At 50.0% G+C, this 26104-nt stretch overlaps 1 protein-coding gene across 2 annotated transcripts in view; it reads left to right on the top strand.

The window, feature by feature from the left end:
* Positions 1-26104, top strand: part of NIBAN2 (niban apoptosis regulator 2) — a 114944-nt gene that overhangs the window by 9087 nt on the left and 79753 nt on the right. Inside the window, exon 1 of one of the 2 annotated variants that reach the window (XM_090021400.1) lies at positions 8560-8723. The exons of the other annotated variant lie outside the window; for it this stretch is intronic. Within the exon in view, the coding sequence (XP_089877526.1) occupies positions 8669-8723 (55 nt within the window). The 5' untranslated portion in view covers positions 8560-8668. Of the gene's footprint in view, positions 1-8559; positions 8724-26104 lie in introns of those variants that run through there. 2 annotated transcript variants of the gene reach the window in all.

The following is a 26104-nucleotide window of genomic DNA, read 5'->3' on the forward strand; positions in this document are numbered from 1 at the left end:
ACTAGCTGCTGCTGAAACCCTTGAGATGGACACTGGATCTGATGATCCAGTGACAATAATGATACTTATATAACTTACTAGACAATTCAAAGGGCAGGGGGATGTCACAATACATCTCTTGACCATTTCTTTTTAAGAACTTAGGCTCTGAGTTAAGAAAGCTCATAAGTATGTTCAACTGGACTCAAGCCTGGTTTTAGGGCTCAGTGCTTTGCCAAGTCAGGGTGGACTTCAGCTACCTAACTATAAGCATGTGGTCTGAATGCCCTTGCTAAGACAGGGGCAGTCTCAGACTCATCACCGTGATATTTTGAGTCCTGAGAGAGCTGCCTGAAATCATAAGATTCTTTATGACAAAATAATTTATTCAGAGAAATGTTTCCAAATTTTCAGGATAAAATTCTCACAATGGGTAATTCAGTCAGCTCCAACAGATAAGAGGCACTTACATTTGTTTAGCGATTTGTTTCCCCATGTAATTAGCTGTGACGATTAGGATCTTTATTACACTGTAACATTTAAAATCCTTATTTTCTTTGTCTTTAACTAAAATGAAGGGCTGGATCCACAGCTCACTGAAGTCAACAAAAAGACAGTGAATAGCCAAGGGTAGGCTTTGAATCATGGGCCAAGTAAATAGCCCAGAAATAGGGCCTAGGAAACTCAGTGCCCTGGTTGCCCACCCCTCCTTACTCTGTTGTCATGCTTCATACTCTCAGCAGTCACAGTAAGACACTGCCTGGCACTGATCTGGGACCAAATTTGGGAGAAAAGTCCCATTTCAGGGAGTCCTTGAGAACCAACCAATTCAGGAGAGTCTGGGAAAAATTGGGACAGTTGGTCACTTTCTGTGGTGAGATCTGTCCGAGTCTGGAAATACTTCCCTGTGCTTCTGTTACTGCTCAGCCTAAGCTGAGCTGCAAGGGGAGGCAACTTGACTAGTGCCTCGTGAATTTTCCCTGTTGCCCTGAGTGATACCATATTACAGTAGAATATAGCACAGGGGACATCAATGCTAAAAAACCAATCTGACCTCTATTACAGTTAATGCCTTTCCATTGAGGTTAATGGGCATTGGATTAGACTTTAACTGCTTGATGCCTTGAAACCTTAAGGGGAATAACTTTGGGAGTAGGAGCTGCAAAAGTCTTTTACCAGGCTAATAGGTTTAGCCCCCCGGCTAATTATCAAGCCTAGACAATAGGGAACAATCTTGCATTGTCAGAGATGGTCCCTGGCCTTGTACCAGCAAAGAGCTTAAAAGCACCTGCTTCTCCCAGAGCAATTGGACCTCTTGTATACTTCACTTGATCTTAGCCATAGGCCAAGAAAAAACTGCTCCTCTGAAAGAGGGCCTAGATGCCATAATCTGTCTTTAAACTCTCTAAGAGCCAATGTCTATTTATTAACTGCTCTTTAGGTTCCAGTATCTTACATTGCAGTAGCTCCTTGGAGCCCTGTCATGGACCAGGTTTCCAATGCAGTAGGTGCTGTAGGTGCCTGATATATGATGTGTAAAGCCCGATCTAAAGTCAGTGGGAGTCGGAGCAGTCATCTCTGCCCTTTGCAGTAGAATTGCAATTCTGTTTATTTGCAACCATGCAGCTGATATTGTTACAAAATACTTTCTTCAACAGAAGGGAGGGAGAGCAATGAGATTAGCTATTATGATGGCTAATTAGCTGTTATTTGTACAAAACACATGTCCTCTGCTTACATTCTGCTTTTAGGCTATGCAACATTTTTCCATTTTGGGGATGAAAAAGGACAGTTTCATTCTAAGCAAAAAAGTTTTGCTTTATCTAAAAATAATTGGGTTTTACAATTAAAAACAAAAATAGTCATTTAAAAAAAAAAACAATGAGGGGGGTGTATTTCATGTTTTCCCTTTTGCTCTTTCTCCTCCTTTTGTTTTTTCCAACTGGAAAAGGAGGCTGGGAGAGACAGATGGGGAAGAAACTGAAAACATCAGTTTTCAACAGGAAACATTGAATACAAGATCATTTTTTTTCTGAGAAAAACAATCAGCTGTACTAATTTTAGATATGATACAAGTGAGAAACAGAAAAAAGGGGGATGAGGCTGGAACTGGGAAGAACTAGTTTACGTCTGAGGGAACAGAAAGTTACTCAGATTTGATGTCTGCATTTCTTGGTTGGTCATTGCAGAGAGATTCCTTTGACCCCAATGGTGGATTTACAAATTACACATTAACCTCTGTGACCCAGACAAGAGGTGTGATTTCTTCATACAGAGTTAGCAAGTAAAATCGTCACCGTCTGGGACCATGTTTCATAAACACTCAGGACTACATTTTTCATGGACTCAGCACTAGAGTTGGGCCAGTAATTTCCAATGGAGTATGTCTCCACTGGAAATGTTTAGTTGAAACCAAATCTCTCCCTCCCCCCATAAATTGGTCAATTTCAAGGAAATTTAATTTAGGAAGGGAGATTAAGAGTAAGAATTTTAATAAGATGAAAGCATTCTGTCGTGACATTTTCAGGACAAAAAGTTTCAATTGGTCCAAAATGAAAAGTTGCATTGACATTTCTTTTATGTAATATCAAATATAAAGATTTCAAAGTTGCAGTGGTCTGATTTTGTTGCATCAACAGTCGTAACTAACCCAACACCACAGGTTTGCAGAAATCTGTGTTTTGTTGGCAATTTCTACATCCCTTGGGTTTGTTTCCGTTACGGAAACAACAGATTTTGAGATGACAGAATTTTCCATCGAATGGCGCATCTGATTCCTGCACAACCGTGTTCCGTACCCACGCGGAGAGCCAGATTTTCCGAGGAAGTCAACTTTGTGCGGTCTCTGCGTTGAGGTCATCTGGAAGGTCTGGTGCTTAGAGTCTTCAGTCAGAAAGAGGAGGAATGAAGTATGATAGAGGAGACCTAACTGCTTCTGGAGATATTTCACTCCAGCGTGATCCTGAGTCATTAGCAGCATGTGAGTGTCAACTGGATCAATGAAGTGCAGAGTGAGTCTGCTTAATTTAGAAGCACTGTGTGGAAAACAGTTTTAGTGGCCAACGAGCAGCAGAGGCTGCCACTGGTAGGAATGGACACTGACGACTACTGCTACAAGAGGGCCGGAAAAATAAGGTTACCCTGACATTTCTTTTTGTCTCTCTCCAATAGCTACATTGTATGCAGAGCTTTGTCTACACAGCTGTTGTGATGGGCCCTGACATTAGGGGCTAGAGTGCCCCCCACCCCATACCCCTCCTGTCCCCCGCCACATCTTCAGTCACAATCCAGAGCTAGAAGTTCATCAGTGAGGCTGTCCTGGATTTATCCCTCAAGCCCACCCGTGACTAAGCATGGATGAGCCCAGAGGGGCTTCACTGGATACACCTACACATTCATTAATGCACCATAATTAGAGTGCATTAAGTTTGCTATCTGTAATGACAGGTGCTAACTTAATGCACTGTAATTGGAGTTACTGCGCATTAGCGCAGATGATTTGTTTTTTAGTGATGCTACTGTGCATTAGGCTAAATCTACTGCACATTAGTGCTTTAGCACAGGCCTTGTCCACTGCACTAATGCACAATAGAATTAGTCTTCTGTGCATTAAGTGTCTTGTATAGACATGCCTACTGATGTGTTTCCATTTTGCTCAGACAGGTCTTTCGCTCAAACAAAGCAAGCTCATGCTTTGAGCTCAAGTGGCTCTGAATTCAGACTTTCCAGATGCCCTGTCTGGAAGAGTCCCTTATTTAAGGAACGAAGAAGTTTTACTAAGTCTTTTGGGGTTCAAGGCCAGTCTTCTGGCCACCATTAACGTGTCAGCCACTGCAATAGGCCTCTGACTTGTTCCAGTGCATGTTGAAGGCATTGGCCTGAGTGTCTTTAGAATATGAAGCTGTAAACTAATGAAACAGGGCCAGTGCTAACTTTGCCCGTGTCATCCCAGCACACCTCCAGCTTTCTCTACGGAAGGCAACTGTCCACAGAAAATGAGGCTGATTCTCACGGCGCATGTACCATGCCATGGCCTGGACTCCTGGCGGTGACTGAGAACGGAGAGAGTTAGTCAGTGCTAAGTATGAGAGTGGATTCTGTGGTATCTGGATCATTAGCTTGTTTTAGACAGACTGCCAAATGGTAACAGCTTCCAGGTGGCACTGACCATGGTGCAATTTGAGAGGGTGACTCAGAGCCTGGAGCCTTTTCTCTCTTGTAGCAAAATCCTGGCTAAAAAGGGGACATCCTCTCCTTCCTGTTTACTGAGCTTTAAACTGGGGCAAAGCATGGCATAGGCAGACTTGGGACTGGATCCTAGTACAAAGATCCCTCCTTGCCTGACAGTGCATACAGGCCTGGGACAATAGACTGAAAGAACAGATCTGCTGGAACAAACCAGCAGGTCCCCAAGCCACCGCAAACCACTGGGGTTCAGCCCCCCTGTGTGGGTCTACCTTTCCCTCCAGTGCAGTTTGCGGTAGCAAGGGCTGAAAGGCCACTGCACAAGGCGTGTGCTTGCGCGCATGTTTTCCCAGCACGATGTGTCTTATGTGTGTACTTTTTACCCCACCCAGGCTGTGATGACATTCGTGTTTGTGCAAGCCCATTCTTGGGCGGGGAGATGTGCCAGCAACAAGGGTGGTGGGGGCGGGGAGTTGAGCAGCCTACCGGCCCCTCCTGAGGCTGGCAGATTCTGCAAAAATATTCCTGAGCTCAGTGTGCCAAGAAAAGCTATTTCAGACTGGAAAAACAGGATGCCTTGTACACAGAACGGTTATAGAGCAGGCCACATACCCCTGCTTCCACCAAGAGATGCAGGCTGGGTGGAGGAACTTTTTCTGCAAAAAGACTTGAGGCTTACACAGCCATTTCAGATACGTCCGTGCAGGGCGACCCTGAGCCTGCTCTACCACCAGCTCTTGTTCATACATGCCAAACCAGAGATGCAGCAGGGAAGCTTCTCTTGAGGTGCCCAGCATGGCAGTGCTTGCATCCTCCGTCTGCAACGTGCTTGCAAACCTCCATGGACAGCCCCAGAGTGACTTCCCAGTGATTGCTGGGGTTGATGTGGGTGGAGGGGTGGGGCATATGCAAGTGCTTCCCTCCCTGAGGGTAGCAGGCGTGTGGTGTGGATATGTCACTAGGTTTGTGCGTGCCCTCATCCACGCTAGATGGCTGGGTTCTTGCTGAGCCCAGCCCAGGCCAGGGAGGCCGTGTCCAAGCCTCGTGCTGTGGCCTACAGCAGGCCTATGGCTGCTTCTATTTTAGGGCAGCCAGTAGTAACTCCCTGTAGGGCTCTCTGGCAACCCAGAACAGCTAGGGCATGGAGCGCGCTCTCATTCTTCCTCCACCTTCTGGGTCCAAGCCAGCTCCGCTCTCTTGAAAGTGGGGGGTTCTCTTGGGGATGTGTCCAACAGCTGCAGGGGGTCAAAGCCTAGCTTCTTGGCTGTTGACATGAATTTTTTTTACCTATTAATATATTTTGTGGTCCAGGCCAAATCAGCCAAATTGTATCCAGTGAGCAGAACTCAATCGTTCCAAAACCCATATCAATTGAGCAGGCAGAACTCAGTCATTGAAAACACCACGTACAGTGCTACAACCGGCGAGCATCCTGTCCCAGGCTCTCACCCTGGGACTTCAGATAATCCATTGGCAGGCATCCTTTGTGCAGACCCGAATCTGAAGGTTTTGGGATTTGGATGCCCGCACTTGATCTTAGCCTGCAAGAGGCCAAGGCTACACTTGATCTGAGCCAAAATGCCGCCATGAGCTGGCAAAAGAAGCCTTCCTAACCAGCCTTATTGACTCTGATCCATGGCCCCTGCATACTTAACTTTTTTGAGAGCACTTCAGCCACAAGTAACCCTACTGGGCAGCCTCAGCAGAACCCAAGTGGGTTAGCGAAACTAGGGGGAGGTCCATGTTGCTTCCCTGGTGTGCTCATGTTTCTGCTCACTCTCCCCCCTTCCCCTCCCCAAATGAAGCAAGGAGGCTTTCATCTCTCTCCTTCCTCACAGCAGTGGCAGGGGGAGCTCTGGGTCAATTTTGCTGCTTCATTCTGGTGTGGTGGGGGCACGTTGTCCTCCTTTCACGCTCTCAGGAGTGCTTTGGCTGTTGAAGTCCCCTAGGGCTCTGTAGGTTTGCACCAGCTCATCTAAGCCATTGGAAGACAGACAGGTCTGTGCCTGAGGTTTGCACTGGCAGAACTGTATCAGGGTAAACTCTGCTCCCAGTTTCCCCAGCCCAGACTGCTGAGGCTCCTTCCACACCCAGGCTTGTTTGGACTGTTGCACCCAGTGCTGTTCCCCCTGCCCCCCCTTGAGCTCCAGGCTTTGGGCTTCTTCAGCCATCTTCACTCAGCACCAGCACCTGCTTGTTTTATCCTGCAACTTGCTTTCAGTCCTAGGTCCCCCTTACAGAGAAACCAGCAGCAAAGCGGGCTTGCAGCTGGGAGCCTCTAGCAAAGAACCTCCCTGTCCCATTACTGAGTTCAAAGCCCACATCCTGCCCTGCTGGGAAATGCACCTTGACATTGGTGAGGAATCAAGGCTACATTTTATGAGGTCCTGGGCAGGAGCAGACTGGTTGGGAGGAATGGGGGTAGGGGAAATGTTGCAATCCCCTGTGATGTCAGAAATTGAGCTGGCTGCTAGCAAGAAGCTGGTTTTTTTTAGTACCAGCAGCCACCCAGCTGACAGAGCTGGTGTAGTATGTGGAGCAAGCAGGTTTCCGAGGTGGCTCTTTTGCTGCTGGGGGAGGAGAGAGAGGGGCAGGGCCTTAGTGCTGAGGGTAAGCGGGGCCCATTCCTGTAGGGCAGCGATTCTCAGCCAGGGAGACACAAATCCTTGGGGTGCCTTGAGATCCTTTCAAGGGTGCTGTGGGATGCCAGGCAGCCTTAGGACACTTAGGTGAGCAAATGTGACTCACAAGATAAAAGGCAGCGATTTTATCCATCCCGAATTCCCTGCCATGGAAAACCTGTTCCATTATGTCTCCTGTGGTAGGAAAGAGAAAGAAAAGGGAGAGCTGGCAACTTCTGAGGGGCCTGTGAGTCTCTCTGGGGGTGCCACAAGTCTAAAAAAGCTTAAGATCCACTGGTGGAGGGGATCTGTCTTGTGCCCAGCTGGGGGGGGGGGGGGGGGGGGGGGGGGCAAAGGGAGGAGGCACTGGTACCGCTGCACCCTCTTTTGGTTCCTGCTCCATCCAAAGTTTCAAACCAACTGCCTGGCAGTAGCAGCAACATTTCTAGTCGGGCAGCAGTGAGAGGGCCAATTGAATTCATGTCTTGTTCTGGTCTCCCTGATCCCTTCTAAACTCTTCCTTCCACCAGTGTTAACAGCCCGCTCTTTTTTTTAATGGGCTTGATGTTCCACTGGCAGCAGCATGGCAGAACAAAAGCTAGCCATCGCCTAGGCCCCTGCCACAGGTTACATACAGCATGCAACTGAGTGGTGAATTATGCAATAAACGTAGCCTGGGCCGCACATAGAAAGGAATTCTCACACGTTCACCGCTGTATCGTACACTACATGTAGCTTGGGCTGCTTGTGCAAAGGAATTCTCACACCATTCACCAGTGAATCACGCAATAAATGCAGCCTGGGCTGACAGACAAAGTTGTTCTCACACCATTCACTGGTGAATTGTACAATAAATGCAGCCTGGGCTGCATGTGCAAAGTAATGCTCACACCATTCACTGGTGAATTGTATAATAAATGCAGCCTGGGCTGCATGTGCAAAGTAATGCTCACACCATTCACAAGTGAACTGCACAATAAATATAGCGTGGGCTGCACATGGAAAGTAATGCTCACACCATTCACTGGTGAATTGTACAATAAATGCAGCCTGGGCTGCATGTGCAAAGTAATGCTCACACCGTTCACTGGTGAATTGTACAATAAATCCAGCCTGGGCTGCATGTGCAAAGTAATGCTCACACCATTCACAAGTGAACTGCACATGGAAAGTAATGCTCACACCATTCACTGGTGAATTGTACAATAAATGCAGCCTGGGCTGCATGTGCAAAGTAATGCTCACACCGTTCACTGGTGAATTGTACAATAAATCCAGCCTGGGCTGCATGTGCAAAGTAATGCTCACACCATTCACTGGTGAATTGCACAATATAGCCTGGGCTGCACATGCAAAGAAATCTGCACACCTTTACCAGCGAATCGCACAATAAATGCAGCCTGGGCCACACAAACACAGTCGTCCTCACACCATTCACCGGTGAACTGTACAGTAAATGCAGCCTGGGCCGCACGTGCAAAGTAACGCTCGCACCGCTCACAAGCGGGCAGCGCACGACACGCAGAGCGCGCCGCGGGTGCAAGACCCTGCTCACGCGCTTCACCGGTGAATCGTGCCAGAAGCACAGCCCTGGTCCCAGGAGCAAAGGAGCAAAAAGAGACTCCGCCGCGGGCTGCGGAGCGAGGCGGGGCTGCCCGAGCCTTTGCTCCGCTCGGGCCGCGGCTCCTGGAGGCGGCGGCGGAGGGTGTGCCGCGGCGGGACGCGCCCGGCCCGGCTCCCCCGCGGGGGGGGCGGGGAGAGGAGGGGAGGGGAGGGGACGGGCCGGCGCGGCCGCGTCCTGCCCATTCCCACGGAGGCGCCGGGCGGGCGCAGCGCTCGCGTCTCTGCCTCCGTCTGCCCCGCGCACCCCTCGCGCTCCCGCCATGGGCGATGTCATCTCGTCGCACCTGGACGAGAGCCGCCGCCAGCACATCGCAGGTGAGGCCGGCGCGCTCCTGCCTGCCCCGAGCCTTTGTGCGGCGGCAGGCAGCTTCCCCGGCTCCGCGGCGGGCTCGCCTCCCCGGCCGCCCCGCGTTGCAGGGCCGGAGCTGCCTGGCTCGGCGGGGGGGGCGGCGCCGCGGAAGGCCGGTTTGTGCAGCCTTGCCTGGGAGGGGGCTCCGCCGCCACCCGCGCGGGGACCCGCGGCTGCGGTGGGGTGGGGACGGGGCTGTCTGTGGTGACAATGGTGCGATTGAGCCCTCGGGGCAGCCTGGCTCCACCCAAGGCTGGCGGATGAGCCCGGCTTGGGGTCGTCTCCGTGAGGTGGAGTCGGGGCTTCGGGACAGGCTCTCCATTGTGGCCGGGGAGGCAGTCCGGGTGGGGAGGGGGCAGCAGAGATGCTAATTGGTGCCTGCCCTTACTCTCTGGCCCCTAATAAGTGGGGTCAGTGTGGCCCTGCGGCTCCGTGACTCGGCCTCTGTTTCTCCCTCTTCCCTGGAAACAAGTCTGGTGATTTATGATGATGGCTCCCAAGGGCCTCCAAGCGACAGGGCTTTGACCTCTGTCCTTTCCCTTCATCAGCTAACTAATGGTGCCTTTGAAGGGTCTCTGAAGTACTAAGAGCTTGCTGGAGACCCCCAGTCTCTCCAAACCAGATAGGTCCAGGGGGCGCAGCCTTCACGATGCAGGATATGACTAACTGAAGGACTGTTATGACTTGGAAAACTTGATTTTTTGATTTTTTTTTTTCCCGAGGTGCCTCAGTCGCATCAGCTCCTTGGAGCCACCTCGTTTTTCTGTCCCCTTCTTCACAAGGCCTATGTACTTGGCCACCATCAGCGCCAGTCGTGCCATGCCAAGCTACAACTCTCATGCCAACATAACTGCATGTTGCAGTTGCTTTAATCTCAAAGGGTCGCCCCGTGGTTCACGTGGTTGCCTTGCTAAATGGCAAAGGGATTGATGAGTTGCCACTTAGTGTAGAGGATTGTCCCACTCGGCATTCCTGTGTTCAGCGCCACCAACCGGGGAAGCACTCGCATGACAGTTTATACTGCACACAGCACAGGGGTGCCCCCGGGCTTAATCATCACCATCTAAAATCACTCATGGGACTGACAGCTCCTGAGAGTGTCAAGGCCAACTTTTCTTTGCAATGGAGAAAAGCTCAGGGGGGCTGGGCTGATTGGCTGCTCTTTCACTGGGTTGTTATTTTGTTTTCTATCCCAGCCCAGGTTTCATGTCCTGGAAGTACTGCTGTGTCCCCTTCCACACTTACTCCTAGTGTTATAAAAGCACCTAGGGATTTGAGTCAGGATCAGTCCTCCCTCCTGTAGGTGCTGTACAAAAGGCCTTAAAATGTGGTTCCTATTTTTTGGTTTTAAATCTGGGCGTCTATTTAAGAGACCTACGAAAATGGAGGGGGAGGACGGAGAACTGGCTATGAGAAAATCAGCCGAGCACAAGTTGCTGCTGTCAGAAGAATCAAATAACTATGCAAGAAAAATACCTTATTTATTTTTTCCTCCAAGCTCTTCCAGACCTAGGAGTCCTGGCTGCTGTTGATACTGGCATCTGCCGAAATGCCTGTGTAGAGAGAGGGCTGTGCTCTTCGGCCTTTAGGTCAGACCAGCGCTGACTCCCCAGCTTGTAACATCCCTGCCACGATTACTCCTTAATGCTTTATTAATGAGCTCTTCAGAAGTGTTCGTGAGCAACAGTGTTCTACTGTCTGGTGCATCAATGCCCTTCTCCAGTTCCCAAGTGCCAGGAACACATGGGTTTGTTTAGAGCCCTTAGACAATTGGACTGTTCCCTGGTAAAGTCATGCGATATGTCTGTCAGAGGCCAAAAGCCGAGGGTATCCAAGATGCTGGTTTGTAGTTGGAGGAGAAAGTCAGCTCTTGCACAGTGGCATGCATGTGCAATACTAATACTAAATGCGGTGGGCTTGCTCTCAGTTACATGTGCAATACTAGTACTGCATGTGGTGGGCTTGCTCTCAGTTATCATCACTGTAAAGCCAGAGTGGTATTTAAAAAGTGGGGCGTATTACGTAGTGGTGCTTACTAAAATTCAGGTATGTCGAGCTCCTTCCCCCTTTTAATTGGCCTACGAGATAAATGATGGCTGCCCGTGCTTTCAAGTGGGTGAGGATAGGAGGTGCTGGGGGGAGGAGTTCCTGCCCTGTCAGTTGGGGCAGTACTTGTACAAAACAGCAGTTGGAGGATTGACTGCCTGGTGCCTCCTTGTGCCATTACGCAGTTTAGATGTACGCAGGTTGAAGGTGTGCAGTGAGCATGCTGGGGTAGTGGTGCAGCTGGTACAGCTAGCTCATTGGGAAGTTCATATCTGGTAGTGCTCTAGAGGTATCATTCTTCCAAACTTGCTACAGAGCTGAAGGCAGGGCTCTCATAGCTGACCTGGGTAAACAGCTCCAACATCTCTGGGTGCTTCTGGGTTGCAAAGAATGTATTTTCTTAAAGCGGTTTCCTATATTTTTGTCCAGGAAGTTTGCCCCCCCAAGTAAGGGAGCATTAACATGGAAGGGTCACATGTATTTTATCTGTGGATCTGCTATACACACTTCAGGATGCGGTGGGGTTGGGAATACCAGGGTATGACTAAGTGACTGCTCTGCCAGTGGTGCTGTTCTGGGAAGGCTCTGAAAATTGCCAGCATAGTCACAGACATTGCTCGCCTGTTGGGGAGGAAGGGAGAGGAGGCAGCAGTCTAATGGACAGGATGAAGCCAGCTGTATTGGTAGTGTAGTGTTGGACTCTACTTTTCCTCCCCCTAAGAAGCTCTGGAGGCCTTCACTTTTTGCCTCCTAGAACTCAGCTTCCCAGGATAGGGGCTCGTACAGTCTCCCTGTACCTCGCCAAATGCAATGTGTCTCCAGTCTGACTGAGGCCACTTCAGGATCACTGAACAATGGAAGTGCCAGTGATGTGGCTGCCCTGATTTGAGTGTTTCTCCTGCCCAGCTCTTGAACCTGTAACTACTCCTGTGCTATACACAGCATCTCTATCCCTTCTGTCCTGATGTGTAGTTCTCTAACTACTAAAAGCAGCAGATTCCTGGCCTGGACTTAGGGCACCGTAGTACCCAGATGCCTTGCTTTGCTATGCACTGTAGAAACATAATATAAAGACATCCCTGCCCCAGGGTTTCTAAGCAGGATCCCAAAGCTGAGAGGGACCAGGCATAGTGGAGTGAAGCGACTGATTCAAACACAGGCAGCGGATGACTAGGGTGAAGTGACTGATTCAAAGTCATGCAGCAGATGCCTGGGGAGGAGGAATAGGGCATGGGTCTAGAGTCCCTCTCTGGGATCCCACCCATGTGCTCAGCGTGCTGCTTGATACAAGTCACCTTCTAAAGTAAATCCAAGTTTTATGTGATGCCCATGCCACTTCTTATAGCAAATCCATCACCTGTCAGCCCGTCAAGGGTATTCCAGTAAAAAATAAGTGCTGAGTCTCTTTAACTGCAGGTTTCCTGCCTCCACAAATCCTCCCTCTGGAGATCTGGGCTGGATGCTCTAGGGCTTGGGGCCTGTATTGTATTGCTAGAGCAGTGGGTGCGGGGGGAGTGCTGTGTAATGTGTAATGTATGTGGAATGGGTTTGCACTAGATCCAGTGGCTCATATGGGCACGTGTTGCTAGTGCTTGGACTGTCTCTAGTCTGGTGCTAAGTTGATGCACCTATAGTAGGGAGGAGGAGATGTCATTAAACATGTTTATGAATATGATGCTGGGTATAACTTCTCCCCTACCACCTCTATCGAAGCCCTGGCAGAGTTTCTCTGCAGACTCATGCCCTCGGATGTTGCTCTGGGAAACGTTCTTTTCTGGTGAGGGAGTTGTCCACCCTGTCCATCCTAAAGAAAGTAGCAGTGTTTTTTTTCAGTGAAGCCTTGGGGTTAGTTTCTTGGAGGCATCTGGTGGGGGAGGCCCTTGGTGTTGCAGCTGTGAGCCAAATTCCTCCAAATGTCATGGCTCCCTTGAGCACAAGGAGGCCAAGCCCTGGGGCCAGAGTGCCATAATCCCATGGCCTCGTCATTTGTTTTTCATTTGGAGCTAGTTTTTACCTGAGTTTCCTTCATGCCGAAACGCGCCCTGCCTTCCCTAGCTCTCTGCTGTCCCTCTGATGGAGGGTGTGTGACTGCTCAGGTATGTGGAGGGAGAAGGGAATGGAAACAATATGTTTGGCCACCAAGGCCTTGTGTCTGTCTCCTCGTATTTTAGCCCTTGGTACTGATGCACTTTAACCCATCTAATTAGTGTAGTCGAGCCAGTGCAAACCCCATCTTTACGCTGCTATAGCCCTGCTGATGGCTGATTCCTAGCGTAGCAAGGCTTGAGAGATTGCCTTGGCTTGAAGCCAGGCTTGCACTGGAATTCCCCCTAGTTTGGAGGGTAAATTTGGGGTTCTGGGTCTGGTCCAGGCCACGTCTAACCATCAATAATCTGACTAATTGCCCTTTTCCTTGTGAGTTTTCAGCTAAAAGTTTATTAAATCTAAATAAAAAAAAATACTTGTAGTTTTCAAAATGTCCATGGTCACCCTGGAGCCCAGTGAATCATTAGCTATGACTAACTTGATTGACTAATTGTAGCTGCTTTCGGCACATGGAATGAGCATCAGCTATGTGTGGTCTTCTCAAATGCAACATGGGGCATAGCTTCCCTGCCTTCCCCCATCTGGATTGCAGACTACACTGTTAGAGCAGTTGATTGACTGTGGGCTGCTGGTGGTTGGTGTGAGCCATGGTAAGTGCTCTTTGGGTTACACAGCCTTCCCCCTCCTGCCCTTTTGAATTCAAAGCCTGATAAAGTGCATGGGGGTCCAGGAGAAATCTTGAAAGGTTGACAGTTAATGGCCCCAAAAGTCTGGGAGCCAGGCGGTTGCCATTGGTCACATAACTTCATTTTTTGTTCCATGATTGGCTGAGCCTGTTGTATAGCCAGAACTACAGGCACACATGTCTACAGTTAATTTCCACCAGTACTGGCATGTACTTAACCTGGGTGTCAAACATGTAGCCAACAATAATGATACCCAACCTATCCATCCCCATGGAGAGATAGATGGGTTGCATGGGGTCAGTCTGTGAGTGCAATCTGGCATGCCGGCCTGGCCCCCACACCAAATCCAGCTATGGACCAACTCTGTGTGCTGGGCTGGATCCAGGCTGACCTGTGGGCTCCCCACAGGGACAGAAATTCATCAGTGGGACAGCAGTGGCAGCATTAATTGTCCCAGTTTCCAGAGCTGCAGCAGTTAACGGTGCCATCACTGCTCCGCTGCCAAATTTCCAGTCTTATGGGGAACCCTGCTCCATGGGTCGCAGCTTGAGCACCACTGCCCTGTGATTTGATCTGCTAAAGCCCTAAGCCTACCCTAGGAAAAGGCATTTGACTTAGCTATCCCCAGTGACCGAAATCAAACCTAACCTCTGCCGCTTCACCAAGTCCAGACAAAGCCTGTCAGTAGAGCGGGTCCCACGTTTGGCCAGCTAGCAATCCTTAAAAAGTTCAGCTTCAGCACAACAGAAATATCTTGTGGGAAAGGCTGAGGATGATGAAGTGGCTTGTCTGTGATGCAAAAGTCAAGGTAGTTTTGCTTACAATTTCAAATTGACCATGTTCTGGAAGTCTCATGTTGTGGGGACCGGTGAAATGATGGCTCGTCGTTCCAGTTCAGAACAAAGTATGGTTTGCAGGACATCACAGTTTCCCACAGGATGGGATGTCTGCCTCAGAGCGAGCTCCAGGCAGTGCAATGTTGTTGTGCAGTTCTAGTTTGTCTATATGTTGTCTAGTTACCCAACGTGCCCTTGGTGTGGAAGCATCTGGATCCAAGCTCTGCAATGTGCCAGATTTTGGGAGAAGGTGGCTGAGGGCAGGAAAGAAGCTACATAACAGTGCTTGATGCTATTAGCCGTCCATCTAATCCTTAAACACCTCCATACAGTGCCGCAAGCTGCCCCTTGGAGGGAGGGGGAGAAGCAAAAGTAGAGGGAGAACTGCCTTGGGTTTAAGTGGTGCCTCCCCATGGCTGCAGTAGAGGTTCTCCATCCTGTTCCAATCTTCTGCAACCCCTGCAACGCCTCTGGAGCTCTGCAGTGTCGCAGCTGTGCCGTTCAGTACCATTAAGACAGTGCTCTAGATCTTCACAGCACTTTCCTCTGTCTCGGGGTTGACAGGAGTGTGTCGGGAGGTGGCAGTCACACAGTGCCTGGCACTCCAGAGGGTCCCAGCTCCCAGACCTGTGCCTGGCCCACACAGCCTCGCTAAGCTGGTGCCTGGAGCAGGCCAAGCATCATCAAGTGTCGAACTCTCTAGCCCTCGGCTGTCTCTGCTAGGTTTCTGCCTAAGGCTGAATCCATTTGTATGGCCCTTCCCTTACAGAGAGACATTTCGCTCCACAGCGCTTTGCAGTTTCTTCTTGCATAAGAGGCGCCCATGCAGAAAAACTCTGAGTAGGCTGAGCCCAAACTTCCAGCATCAGAGGGGATTTGAGTCCCTTAGCAACAGGGCAAAGAATAAACACAACTGGCTGCAGGGCAAAATCTTAGTGGTGAGATTGGAAGGGGCAGGAGAGCGGGAGCATGGAGAATTGCTGTTCTCTCCCCTTCTTCTGGCCTCATTGTGGGGTGGGGAGGACTCCTCTTGTACCTTGCACCACACTCCTGTGTTGTCCCGTGCACTGAGCTGGCCTACAGTGGGGAGCAACCCCAAATGCAGCCACTATTTCTCTTAAGGCAGGAAGGTGGAGCCTCTTCCCCTTTCCCTTCTAATTCAGTGCAAGCCCCAGGAGGAAGCCTGTTTGCAATTTGTGGTTCTGCCTTGGCCTTTCCTCACTCTCCAGCTTCCAAGGGGCAGGGCTTTCCCTGTAGCATTGGGCAGTGGAGCTGGTGCCAGCTCTTCCACAAACTCTAGGTCATGCTTGGTTGAGAGCTTGGGACTGGGAGGGAGAAGAAGTGACGTGTCCCTTGGAAGGGGAGCAGTGTAACAGCAGCCTTTCAGTCAAAGGGGACTTTAAAGATGATGTGCATTTCTTTGAGCCTGGTGTCGTGGCACTGCACGAAGGAGGTTTCCAAGTGGGCAGAGAGAAGGGAAACTCAGGCTTAGTTATTATTGCCCAAGGTTTGGATCTTCGGAAGGGGTCACAACCTGGGGAGCACACTGAGCCCCTCTGAAAACGGGCCACGTGTACACAAGCCCAGAGCCCTGCAGAGGGTGGGATTCTTTTGCACGGGCTTCTTGCTACGGTAGCCTGGGAAGTGTCTGCCATGTAGGCAGAGAACGGCCCTTGTTGCGCATAAGCAGCTTCCAAAGCCCCTCAATCCCTTTGGAGCTTCCTAGCAAAATTCTGCTGGCGTGGCCCTCTTCCCGGGGGAGCAGACCCCAGACTCCCGTCTTCAGTGATCAGTGCAGCCAGAGACTGGGGAAGGAGCATTGATGCAGACAATACAGAGCTCAAGAGGCAGATTCAGGGGCCAGGGGGATGTCATAGGACTGAGTTAAACCTGGATGGGCTTGTACACCTGCCTCTTCCTGCTTTGTAGTGGGAGAGCAGCTCTTTGAGACCAGCTCAGCAGTGGCTCCTAATAGTTTCCTTTCCCAGGGTGGGGTAATCTCTCCCCTGCCCACAGCCCGGAGAGGCTGCGAAGCACTCGGAAGGAATTGTCTGTGGTGCTGTCTTGCCAGCAGAAGGGAAGAGGTGTGGGAAAACTGGATGGTCTGGTGTCTCTTACTGAAGGACGGTACATGTTGCAGCTTGTTTTGTATTGCTGTGACTCTTGAAATAATTAACTGCTGCCTCCACTCCTTGCTGCTGTCTGAGCCCCAGGTGAGAGAGCAGAAGCCGGGGTGGACAGGGAGAGAGGATGATCGAGCACTGGGGCTAGAAATCACAGCAAGGTGCCCACTGCCCTCCTTGGGTGATGAGGGTGGGAGCTGCCCTTCCTGGCTTTCAGTCCCATCTTCTCCCTTGACTTTGTCCTGCAGTTTGAGGAGCTGGTATCCTTTGCCTCAGCTTCCCCATCCGTAAAGTGGTGATGGCATAGGCCTGCCTTAGGGCCATCTATGAAATATTAATTGGCATAGTGCTTGGGCGATGCTGGGTGTGTGCACCATAAGTAACAGCGCATTCGTTTCCCTGTTGCCACCCTCCTGACCCACCCCACTGTGAAATGGGGTCCCAGAGAGGGCAACAGTGTACGAGGGCTGTCGTCCAGAGCAGCCACAGCAGCTCCTTCTCCTCACACCTTTGTGGTCTCGTCTGGCTAGGCTGAAGCTGGAAAACTTCTAAAAATGGTAAAAAAATGTAACTTCCCCCTCGGGTTCATTCTGCTGCATTTCCTCCAGCAGTTACAACCCCCTCCTGGCACTGGCCCCACCATCTGCCGTCAAAACAAAGCAGGGAAGCCGTTGCCCTAAAAAGACTGCGTCTGCACGATGGCGGAGACATCTGGGTTTGTTGCAATGGTCAAACCAGCTGAGGTCTCATCCTCGCTAGCCCAGAGCTTTCCGGGGAACATTAGTTCAAACTTCTCAGGACTCTGGAAAAGCAACTGCTGTTTCAAAGTGGCCATTGCCTGGCTGGGGGGAAGGTCCTTAAACTTGGTGGGGGGAGTTTTTCAGTGGGACTCAGTGGCAGGAGACATAAGTGAGACAGGCACCAGACAGGCCTCTGCTGTGGACCTGCGCTCCTGACAGCACCAGTCTGTACAGCTGAAGCTCAGACTCTCAAGCAGAGTCTTGTGCTGGTTGGGCCCGGAGGGATATAACACATTGGCCTATGGGGTATACACATATCCCTGCATGACACATGCCCCCCACCCCACAGTTTTTCTGACATGCACACAGGCTTTGTCCCCTTGGCTCAAGGAAACTGGGGAACCTCTGTTAATTAGCCCTGTTCTGATCTACCTTAACAATGAGTCAACTGGAGGCAAAAATGCCTGTGCAGAGATTAAGCCTCCAGTGAGTTTTGGAAAAGTGGAAAGGCTCTCTGCCATTTTTCCTTTTATATCTATGAGCTAGCTGTGAATGCCACGAAGTGCCTGAGGCACCTGGTGTGCTAGATTAGCTAGCTGTGGCACCTCCTCCAGCCTGTGGGTCTCTGTCCTGAACATTTTGTTCTGTGAGCACTTCCTTCTCACCCTCTCCTTTCATGTGGCCGTGACAAGGAAAACTGCTTTCCCGCGGCTCCTTCCTTGTGTTCTGGCCTACGGTGATCTGTGGGCAAAGCTCTTGCCATGGGCTCGCGTTTGACGGCAGCAAACTCTTCCCTTTAGCTGTGGACATCAGCCTGGTCATGTGGCTGCTTTCTGCTTGGAGGGATACAGTGGGGAGATGGGTGTGCAAGTAATATTTGTGGATCAGACCTATACAAGATGTTTGCCTATTTGAATGACTGTCTCGGATTTGGTGTGAAGTGTGTATAGGATATTGGGGGAAAGACGTAAGCAAGCTGTATTTGACTTGGAGATAGATGAGGAGTTTGTGAACCTGAGGATGGGGTGAGAAGCTGGATACAGACTGCATATCATTCTTGAAGCACCAGGCTCTGCCAAGCAGCTGAAAACAGGCTCCAGGCTGCTTTGTTGTCTGAATAAACTTTTTCCTTTTTTTTTTTTTTTTTGACATACATAAGTCTTTGTTTTTCCTGGGGCAGGAATGTTGGGATTGGGTTTCCTGTTGGCATAAAGCAGCTCCACAGACCCCCCAAAAAATTATATCAGGTTTTATATTCTTCTCTCTTGGATTAAAAGTGCGTAGGGAGCTGGATCTTTCGCTTTCAGGAAGAAAGGGAAGTTTATGCAACGGGTGATTGGAGTACTGATACCATGCTTCTTCTTGGCGATACTTTGTAGAGTCTTGTTGAAGGTAAGGGACTCAAACCTCTGTCTTGGGTCCTGTGCCAAGGCTTACATCAGTGTGTGTCTGGCACGTACACAGCTGGAGAACTGTTGGAACTTGTAAGAATCTGAGAGGAGGAGGAGCTGAGAGACTCAAGGGTTTGGAGAGTCTGGGAAGAAACCTACAATTTTGTAGAAACCTAAAAAACTACTGGCATCTACAGACAGCCCAGTGTATGGAGTAGCATGTGGCTTGTGTCACACGACTGCTGTCCACGCTTTGCATTGCAGAGACACGTCTCCTTGCCAGACCTCACAAGCACAAGGGGGCCTGTGGGCCTGTCTCATGTAGCAAGCAAAATTGCCATGAAACTGGCTGATAAGCTGATGCTCCATAATGCCGCATTATCTGTAGTGGTGATGATTCAACACATCCCCTCGTGAACTCGTGACACAACAAGTTTTTGCTTCAACCTGTGGCTATAGTTGTAGCAAAGACTGGCCTGAGTGGAAATGTCCGAAGCTGGGAGGTATCCTTCTGGGTTTTAGTGTAGCCTGCTGACTGCCCTGAATGAGCTGCTACCATGCTTGAAGCTAAGATTTAAGCACAGAGTGGATATTTGTAGAAGCTGTCTCTGCATGGGGTCCAAACTTGCACGAAGTTGGGAGCCAATGTGGAATAGCAAAGGGCTGCTAGCATGTTTTTGTTAATGCAGCTTCATGCTGAGTTCACTGTAGGATGCTTCAGGAATGGACTGGAACAGGGGTGGGCCATTATTTTGGCCGAAGGGCCACTTAGGGAGTTTTGGTGAGCTGTTGCAGGCCAGGTTTGCATCCCCTCTGCTCGCAACAGCTCCACGTGCTCCATGTGCTTGGTTGGATGGATGGGACAGGGCCATGGGTAGGTGGGTAGCAGCATCTGGGAGCAGGACTGGCAGGCAGGACTGGGGCCAGGGCTGGGATTGGGGTTGAGGGGCTGTGACACCACAGGGAACGTCCCAGGATACCACTTCTGTGGGTAGGGGTGTGTAGGGAGCAGATTGTGGCTTTGCCCCAGGTCCCAGCCCTGTGCTTTCACTACCCAGTGATCCTGGAGTCTCCATTGAGACCAGCTGGGACACCCGTGGGCAGGGCATGTGGCCAGGCGCATGGGATGGGGTCATGGGCAGGCAGGGAGTGGCATCTGGGAGCAAGATGGGAGGGCAGGGCCAGGGCTGGGATCAGGATCATGGGCCTGTGACAAGGCAGGGCTGGGGCCAGCTTGAGGCGGAGCCGCAGTCCACTCCCCGCATGTCCCCTTCCCATAGAACTGGTGCCCGTCACAGGGATGTGTGGGGAGCAGTCCGTGTCTGGCTCCCAGGCGTTACTCCCCACCTGCTTGCCCACCCGTGGCCCCATCCCATCTGCCTGGTTGTGTGCCCTGCCTGTGGGAGATCTGAGCCAGTCTGCAAGGAGACCCTGCCTGCTCCATCCGGTCTTCCCAGTGGTGGGTGTGGGACTGATGGGCTGCGGTGCCCGGGCAGTGAGGCCGGATCCGGCAGCAGTGGCAGAGACCGGCAGTGGCAGCTGGAAGGAGCTGCTTCTGGGGGGCAGCCAGGAAGCGAGTCCATCAGCCGTGCATGCTGCCCCAGCCCTGCCGTGTGCCCGGGGGGTGGCAGAACCAGCCACACGCACCACGGCCTGGGCTGCCCCCGTGCCTGGGTCGGGAGGAGCCGAGGGACCTGTTGCAGGACAAAATCCATTGGTGGACTGTATTTTGCCCACCCCTGAATTAGGATCCACCTGACTAAAATAGAAGCCTCTCCGTTGCATTTCTAGCTCTTGATTACTATGTCCTCCAGGGCGGTGCGTTTATTCATCATCCCTCCTGGGCCTGGTGACTTGGCATTATCTCCTGGCTCCCTGTAGCAGATGGAGGGTAGGTTTCTAGTCAAATTTCCCAAAAGGAGCAATAGGCAAGACTGTAGGTGATCTGCTCGGATAACCTGGTTCTGGCTAGCCATGGCACTGGGGCTTCAGAATAGCAGGAAAGTTAAGGTCATTCTGGGGCAGCTGATAGCTGAACAAAGTGGCTTATGAGACAGTGGCCACTCTGCGGCTGAGGAGCATCTCCCTGTGCAGAGTGGCAGTATCACTGCCTGGCTGATACGCTGCAACAAGACAGAGTTCTTCCAGTCTTTATGGCTGCAGCACAGAGCAAGAAAGGGAGGCCACCAGAGCCATTGCTGTTGTAGGGTCCTTTTCTTCTATTCACTTCTGCATTGCTATTAAGAATTGTTGTTTCTCCTCGAGTCCTCGCTGATTCCCCAGTAATCTGCACATAATGCTGTAGGACACTGAAGCTACAGGTTGAGTCATTTTCAGTGTACAGCATGTCACAAGAGTGAATGTCCCATTTTTGGACTCTTCCTACATTTTGGGAGGTACAGACTCTACGTGCAAACCTGTTCTAACTCTTCGACTGCTTCCGTGTCTCACACTCAGCAGTCATCGTGTAAAGAAGCATCTGGTCACCACTTAGATAGTTGCATGGGGGAACTTGACTGGTACTGATCAGATTTGTAGAGTGATTCTGCTGTGGCAGAGTTTGACCTTGCACTTTGGATTTACTTCCATCTTTAAATTTCACTGGAAGACTCTAGAATTTGAAAGGTCAGGTATGGGAGTATGTGCAGCTGAGGCTCGGGGGTGCTGTCTTGAGCAATGGGGTATCTTTTTCCTCTGTCAGAAAAGCCTTGCTTGCCTTGGAGCTCCATGAGACACCGTGATTGTAGGTAGGTCATGGGAGCATCCAGAGCTCCAAGGGAGATCAGAACCCTGTTGTTTTTGGTGCATCACATAACAGCAAGGCCTATCAGAGAAATTTTACCATAAAACATTTTTTTGGTCAGAACTTGGTGAGCTGGCAAAATCGAGCCAACTTTTCTTTCTTCAAACACTTGAGCAGTTTTCCGTAGGATACTACCTGAGCTCTCCCAGGGCTAGTGAGACCTCTAAACCTCTGGCTTTATTTTGAATTGGAACAAAACTAAATATTAATATCCGGTATCAAATGAGACAGTCTTTCTCTGCCCAGTTTTAATGGGGGCCTGACCCCAAAGAACTGACGCTCTGTTGAGGCAAGACCAGTTAGAGCAGTGCCTGGAGAGGGCTAGGGGAAGACATTCTTCATGCTTCTCTGGCATCGGTCCTGATCCTGTTCACAGCTGTGTGCAGTGACCTCATGAAATGGTGGCAGCAGTGAAAAAGGAGGTGCACATGCAAAGCGTGAAGGGGTGAAACGGAGGGGCAGGGGAAGCTCATTTTGAGGAGAACAGGGGCACAGGGAGGATTTGTTTGTACTGGAAACTCCTTTTAAAGGGGGCTTTTTCACACCCACCACTAATGTAACAGGATTCCGTCCTCGGAGGAATTCCCGTTCACGCATACCTATGCCCTCTCCGTTCATGACCTGACTCCCCCGAGTTATTGGAAGGCTGTGAATACTGTTTATGTAAAAACCATTTTGCACATTCCTCGCAGATGCCTCCAAGCAGGCCTGCTCTAGATGAGCAGCAGGAGACAGGACTTGTACTGCACAAAATACAACAAGTCACATAGCAGACCTCTAATCCCTGTTATTACAGTTCATGGGGGTATCCCAAACAGCAGGAATGGAGCTGGTTCCTGGGATCAGACTTCTTGTTCAGTTGCATGTTCAGATGAGTGTGTGAGAAGAGGTTAATCTCCCATGCTGTTGACCTACCAGTGGGGATAATTCATTTTGCTTTTGCTTCATACGTGACTTTGCCAAAAAGGCTCTCCAGGCACGGCTCTGAGTGTAACTCGGGGTTTTAATACTGTGGTCTGTCACCACATAATCCTTCCAGCCAAACTGGCAGGGAAGACTGGACATGTGTACACTGCATGCGGTCCTCCTGGATGCACCAAGAAGTATGTTGTAGTTGTACCCCATCCTGCCATTTTTGCTCCACACACACCAAACCTGGAAATGTGGTAGCAAAGTGGCACTCGGAGCCTAAGTACTGGACTTGGGGGGGGGGCAGCAAAAGTGGGCAAGTAGGATGCTCAGAAGCATTATGGAAGTATCCTTGGAGTGTCTTGGGGTGGAAGCTGCTTAAAGCAGCAAGATGTATCTGCTTTTTGGTTAGTTCAGCGTCAGCATTATGAAAAATGCCATTTTCTGATAGGTTTTTGGTTGTAGCTGTGATGGTCTAAGGACATAGGCAGGCAAGGTTCTTTGGGTAGATGTGAGATCTTTTAGTAGACCAATTGAGTAGTTGGAAAAAAGTTTCTTTGCCAGCTTTGGGGTGCAATCACCTTTCTTCAGGCATAGGGAGTCTCTGCTGTTCTGAGACTCCAACTCCGGGACCGGGAGCCCTGAGTCCAGGATTCTGTAGAAGAGGGAAGACTCAGTGATCCTTGAGAGGTGTTGTCATAATATAAGAATTTGGTTAGCTCAGGCTCTCCTGATTCACAGCCCAAGCACAAGCTCATGGGGTGACCTTGCAAACTTCCTATTGCAAAAAAAATAAAAACCCATGCACTCTTGACTGTCTGCCTTATAGTGTTTAAAAATGTGCTATGTCCATGGGGCCAGCTGGTGTGAAATGGTAAGGCCCCATGCGAGTGACACCAACTCATACCCTATGACAGTGAATCCATTTAATTTTTACTTGGTTTTTTTATGTGGACTGTGCCTTCCCAGCAAGGGCTAATGCTGTTGATGCACCTGAAGAAATTCCATTTAGAAACCATTCATGTGGTTGTCGAAGCTTATATTGCACAACCGGCTGTTGGCTGACTCACTGCAAGGGTGGAGCTGCCCATTGTGGGGTGTCTTACGAACAGCCAGATGGAAGATGAACCGGCTGGCTTCTGCCTCTGTGGTTCCTTATCCCCATCTCCTCTTGCAATGTCTCAACTCTTCCTCTCCCAACTTCTGTCCATATTAGTCTGACAAGACACGTCAACCTTGACCTTTTGCAGTGGTGTGTCCAGAACGCACTGCTCTTACAGCCAGCCGACTAGCCGCCACTGGTGGTTTTGAAGCTTCCAGTCACAAAAAGCACCCATGTACTTTCTGTGACTTATTTAAACCAGGTGTGTGTGGTTTATCTAAAGCCAATTGGGCACTGGCTTGACGTAGGAGTAAGTAAACATGGAACTGGTGCAAGTGGTGTGGCAGCAAGGCCTCTGGCTATTTGACAGTCATCTGAATCTAGTTGTATGCTCAGTCAGGTGAGCTTCTGATCCAGTCTGATAAAGTGAAACGTTGGATGATGGGTGAAATGGCCAGGAAGATGCAGGCAGCCTGCTCTGCACAACAGAGCCTGGTGAAATCTTTCTGGCTAGGAGTTTACTCTCTAAAAAATGCCGTTTCACAGTGACCGCGATTGCAGAATTTGGCAGACAAAAAAGGGAGAGATTTTCAGACGTTAAAGGCATAGTTACTTTTAGAAAAAATACCAGAAATAATTTTGATTTATTTTCCCACTCTTTGAAATGACAGCGCTCCCAAACTGGCCTAAATGTACAAAAGCAAACTACGCACGCTTCAGGTACACCAAAATGTTTCACTTGACTGGAAACAAAGCTTCTCAGGAGTTTGTTTTTTGGCCAAAACACAGGCCGTAACTAGAGCTGCATTAATAATATCTGAAACAACTTTAGAACTAAATGGCTTTTACCTTGACGTCTTTTCTTTAGGTGGGGAAAAAAATCCTACTTGTATCGACTTCTACATGTGTTTGTGGAAAACTACATTATCTTGTATCATACGTCTCTGAGCCAAATCAGGTCCATGCGAAAGTATTTGTGTATTTTGCATGGAATTTAACTGGGGAAGGATTCAAATCCTGAAACTTTAAACTGCAGGCTGAAAGTTAACCCATTGGAGGACTGCTGGCTGTAGGGGGAAAGTGGAAAAATCAGTGGCAAGCTCAACCTCAAACATCTGAAGCACTGATGGTCTAAGTCAGTGGTTTTCAACCTTTTTAGTACCAGGACCTAGTTGTATACATTGGTGCCCAGTCTCAACCCAGTGCCCCTCACTCCTGCCTCCTGCCCCAAGGCCCCAGCACCTCAGTGTGGGGCAGGGGGCCCCCCAAACAGCTCTTGCAGACTGGACTCTACCAGCCAGCAAGGAAAAAGCCACAGTTTCCCACATTTTTTTTTCTTTAAAGGAGAATCTGTTTTTAAAGTTTGTTTTCTACCTTTTCAAATATTCTTGCTGCCCACTTTTGGATCGTGGCCTATGGGTTGAGAAATGCTAGTCTAAGCTACTGGGGGGCAGCGCAGTCCAGCAGTTAGGGACCTGGATTGGGAGTTAAGTCAGGATTCTGCCCCTGGCTTGGGCCCTAACCTGCTGCCATACACTGGGCAAAACTCTTCTCTCTCTTTCCCTTCCTACCTTTTTAGTTTGCTGTATTGCCTATAGCCGTCTCTGACTGCATATTTTTATAGTGCAGCATAACAGAAGGGAGCTGGGGCCTGATCCACAAGCTTCTTCCTGCTGTTCAACTTTTAGCAGTAGGTGAGACCTCCAAGGATAATTTGCCATGGGTGCCCTGGCTCTGTTCCCTGCTCTCAGCAGGTAGCTCACATGCTGGCATGACAGTGTTCCCCACTACTGCTGGGGGTGCATCCCAGGGGAAAACTCTGAAAGATCACTGCATATACGTCTTGGCTCTCTCTGCACCAGGGCATTCGGCTGCATTTAGCCCTACAGCACCGGTTCCCAAACTCTGACACATAGTGTACCACCAGTTTAAAACGATACAACCTTAAGTACCACCAGCAAAATTTTCAGTTCAACCTAAGCACCACCAGCAAATTTTTGTCATATAAAGTAATTATAATAAACCTTTTAATGCATACCGCTGACAGGTTGTCTGCATATCACTGGTGGTACCCGTACCACAGATTGGGAACCACTGCCCTAGGGTTTAATCATCCTGGGTTGTGTTTTTTTGTTTTTTTGAATGGGTTTGCTATCTCCAGTCCTGGCAGGGGCAGGGGCAGGGGCATTCAAGTGCGGCTCAGCGTGGGGAGAGGGGCTATGTTATGACTTTAATCACTGTGATGCAACAAAACTGGAAATTTTCATGGAGACCGGGTCAGAAAGGAGCTTGGAGTGCTCCCAGATCATCCCTTGTTGCTGAGATGTAGGAGATGTGCGCTCCAGCCTCTGGGAGGCTGTTATCTGTTTGTGGAGGATGCTGCCAAATTACATTTCCTGGCACCTTCTTGATACTTGACTTTTTTTAACAGTGAGGCTAATGGAACTGATAGTGTTGTACTGAGTAAGATGCAGGCATGCTCCAGGCTGCCAGAAGCAGAAGAGCAGATCTGATGGATATATTTACTGGTCTCTTATCTTACCTGTGCTCAGCAGGGGTTAGATGATGGTGGTTTAGGTCTTGGCTAGGCCACAGTCACCGTGGGTCCCAGCCAGGCTAGGCACAAGCATTCAGGCACACCCCAAACACAGAAGTTGGCCAGTGA

Source organism: Crocodylus siamensis, chromosome 11 (assembly GCF_052110815.1).
Source record: "Crocodylus siamensis isolate JL-2025a chromosome 11, ASM5211081v1, whole genome shotgun sequence".
Lineage (NCBI taxonomy): Eukaryota > Metazoa > Chordata > Crocodylia > Crocodylidae > Crocodylus > Crocodylus siamensis.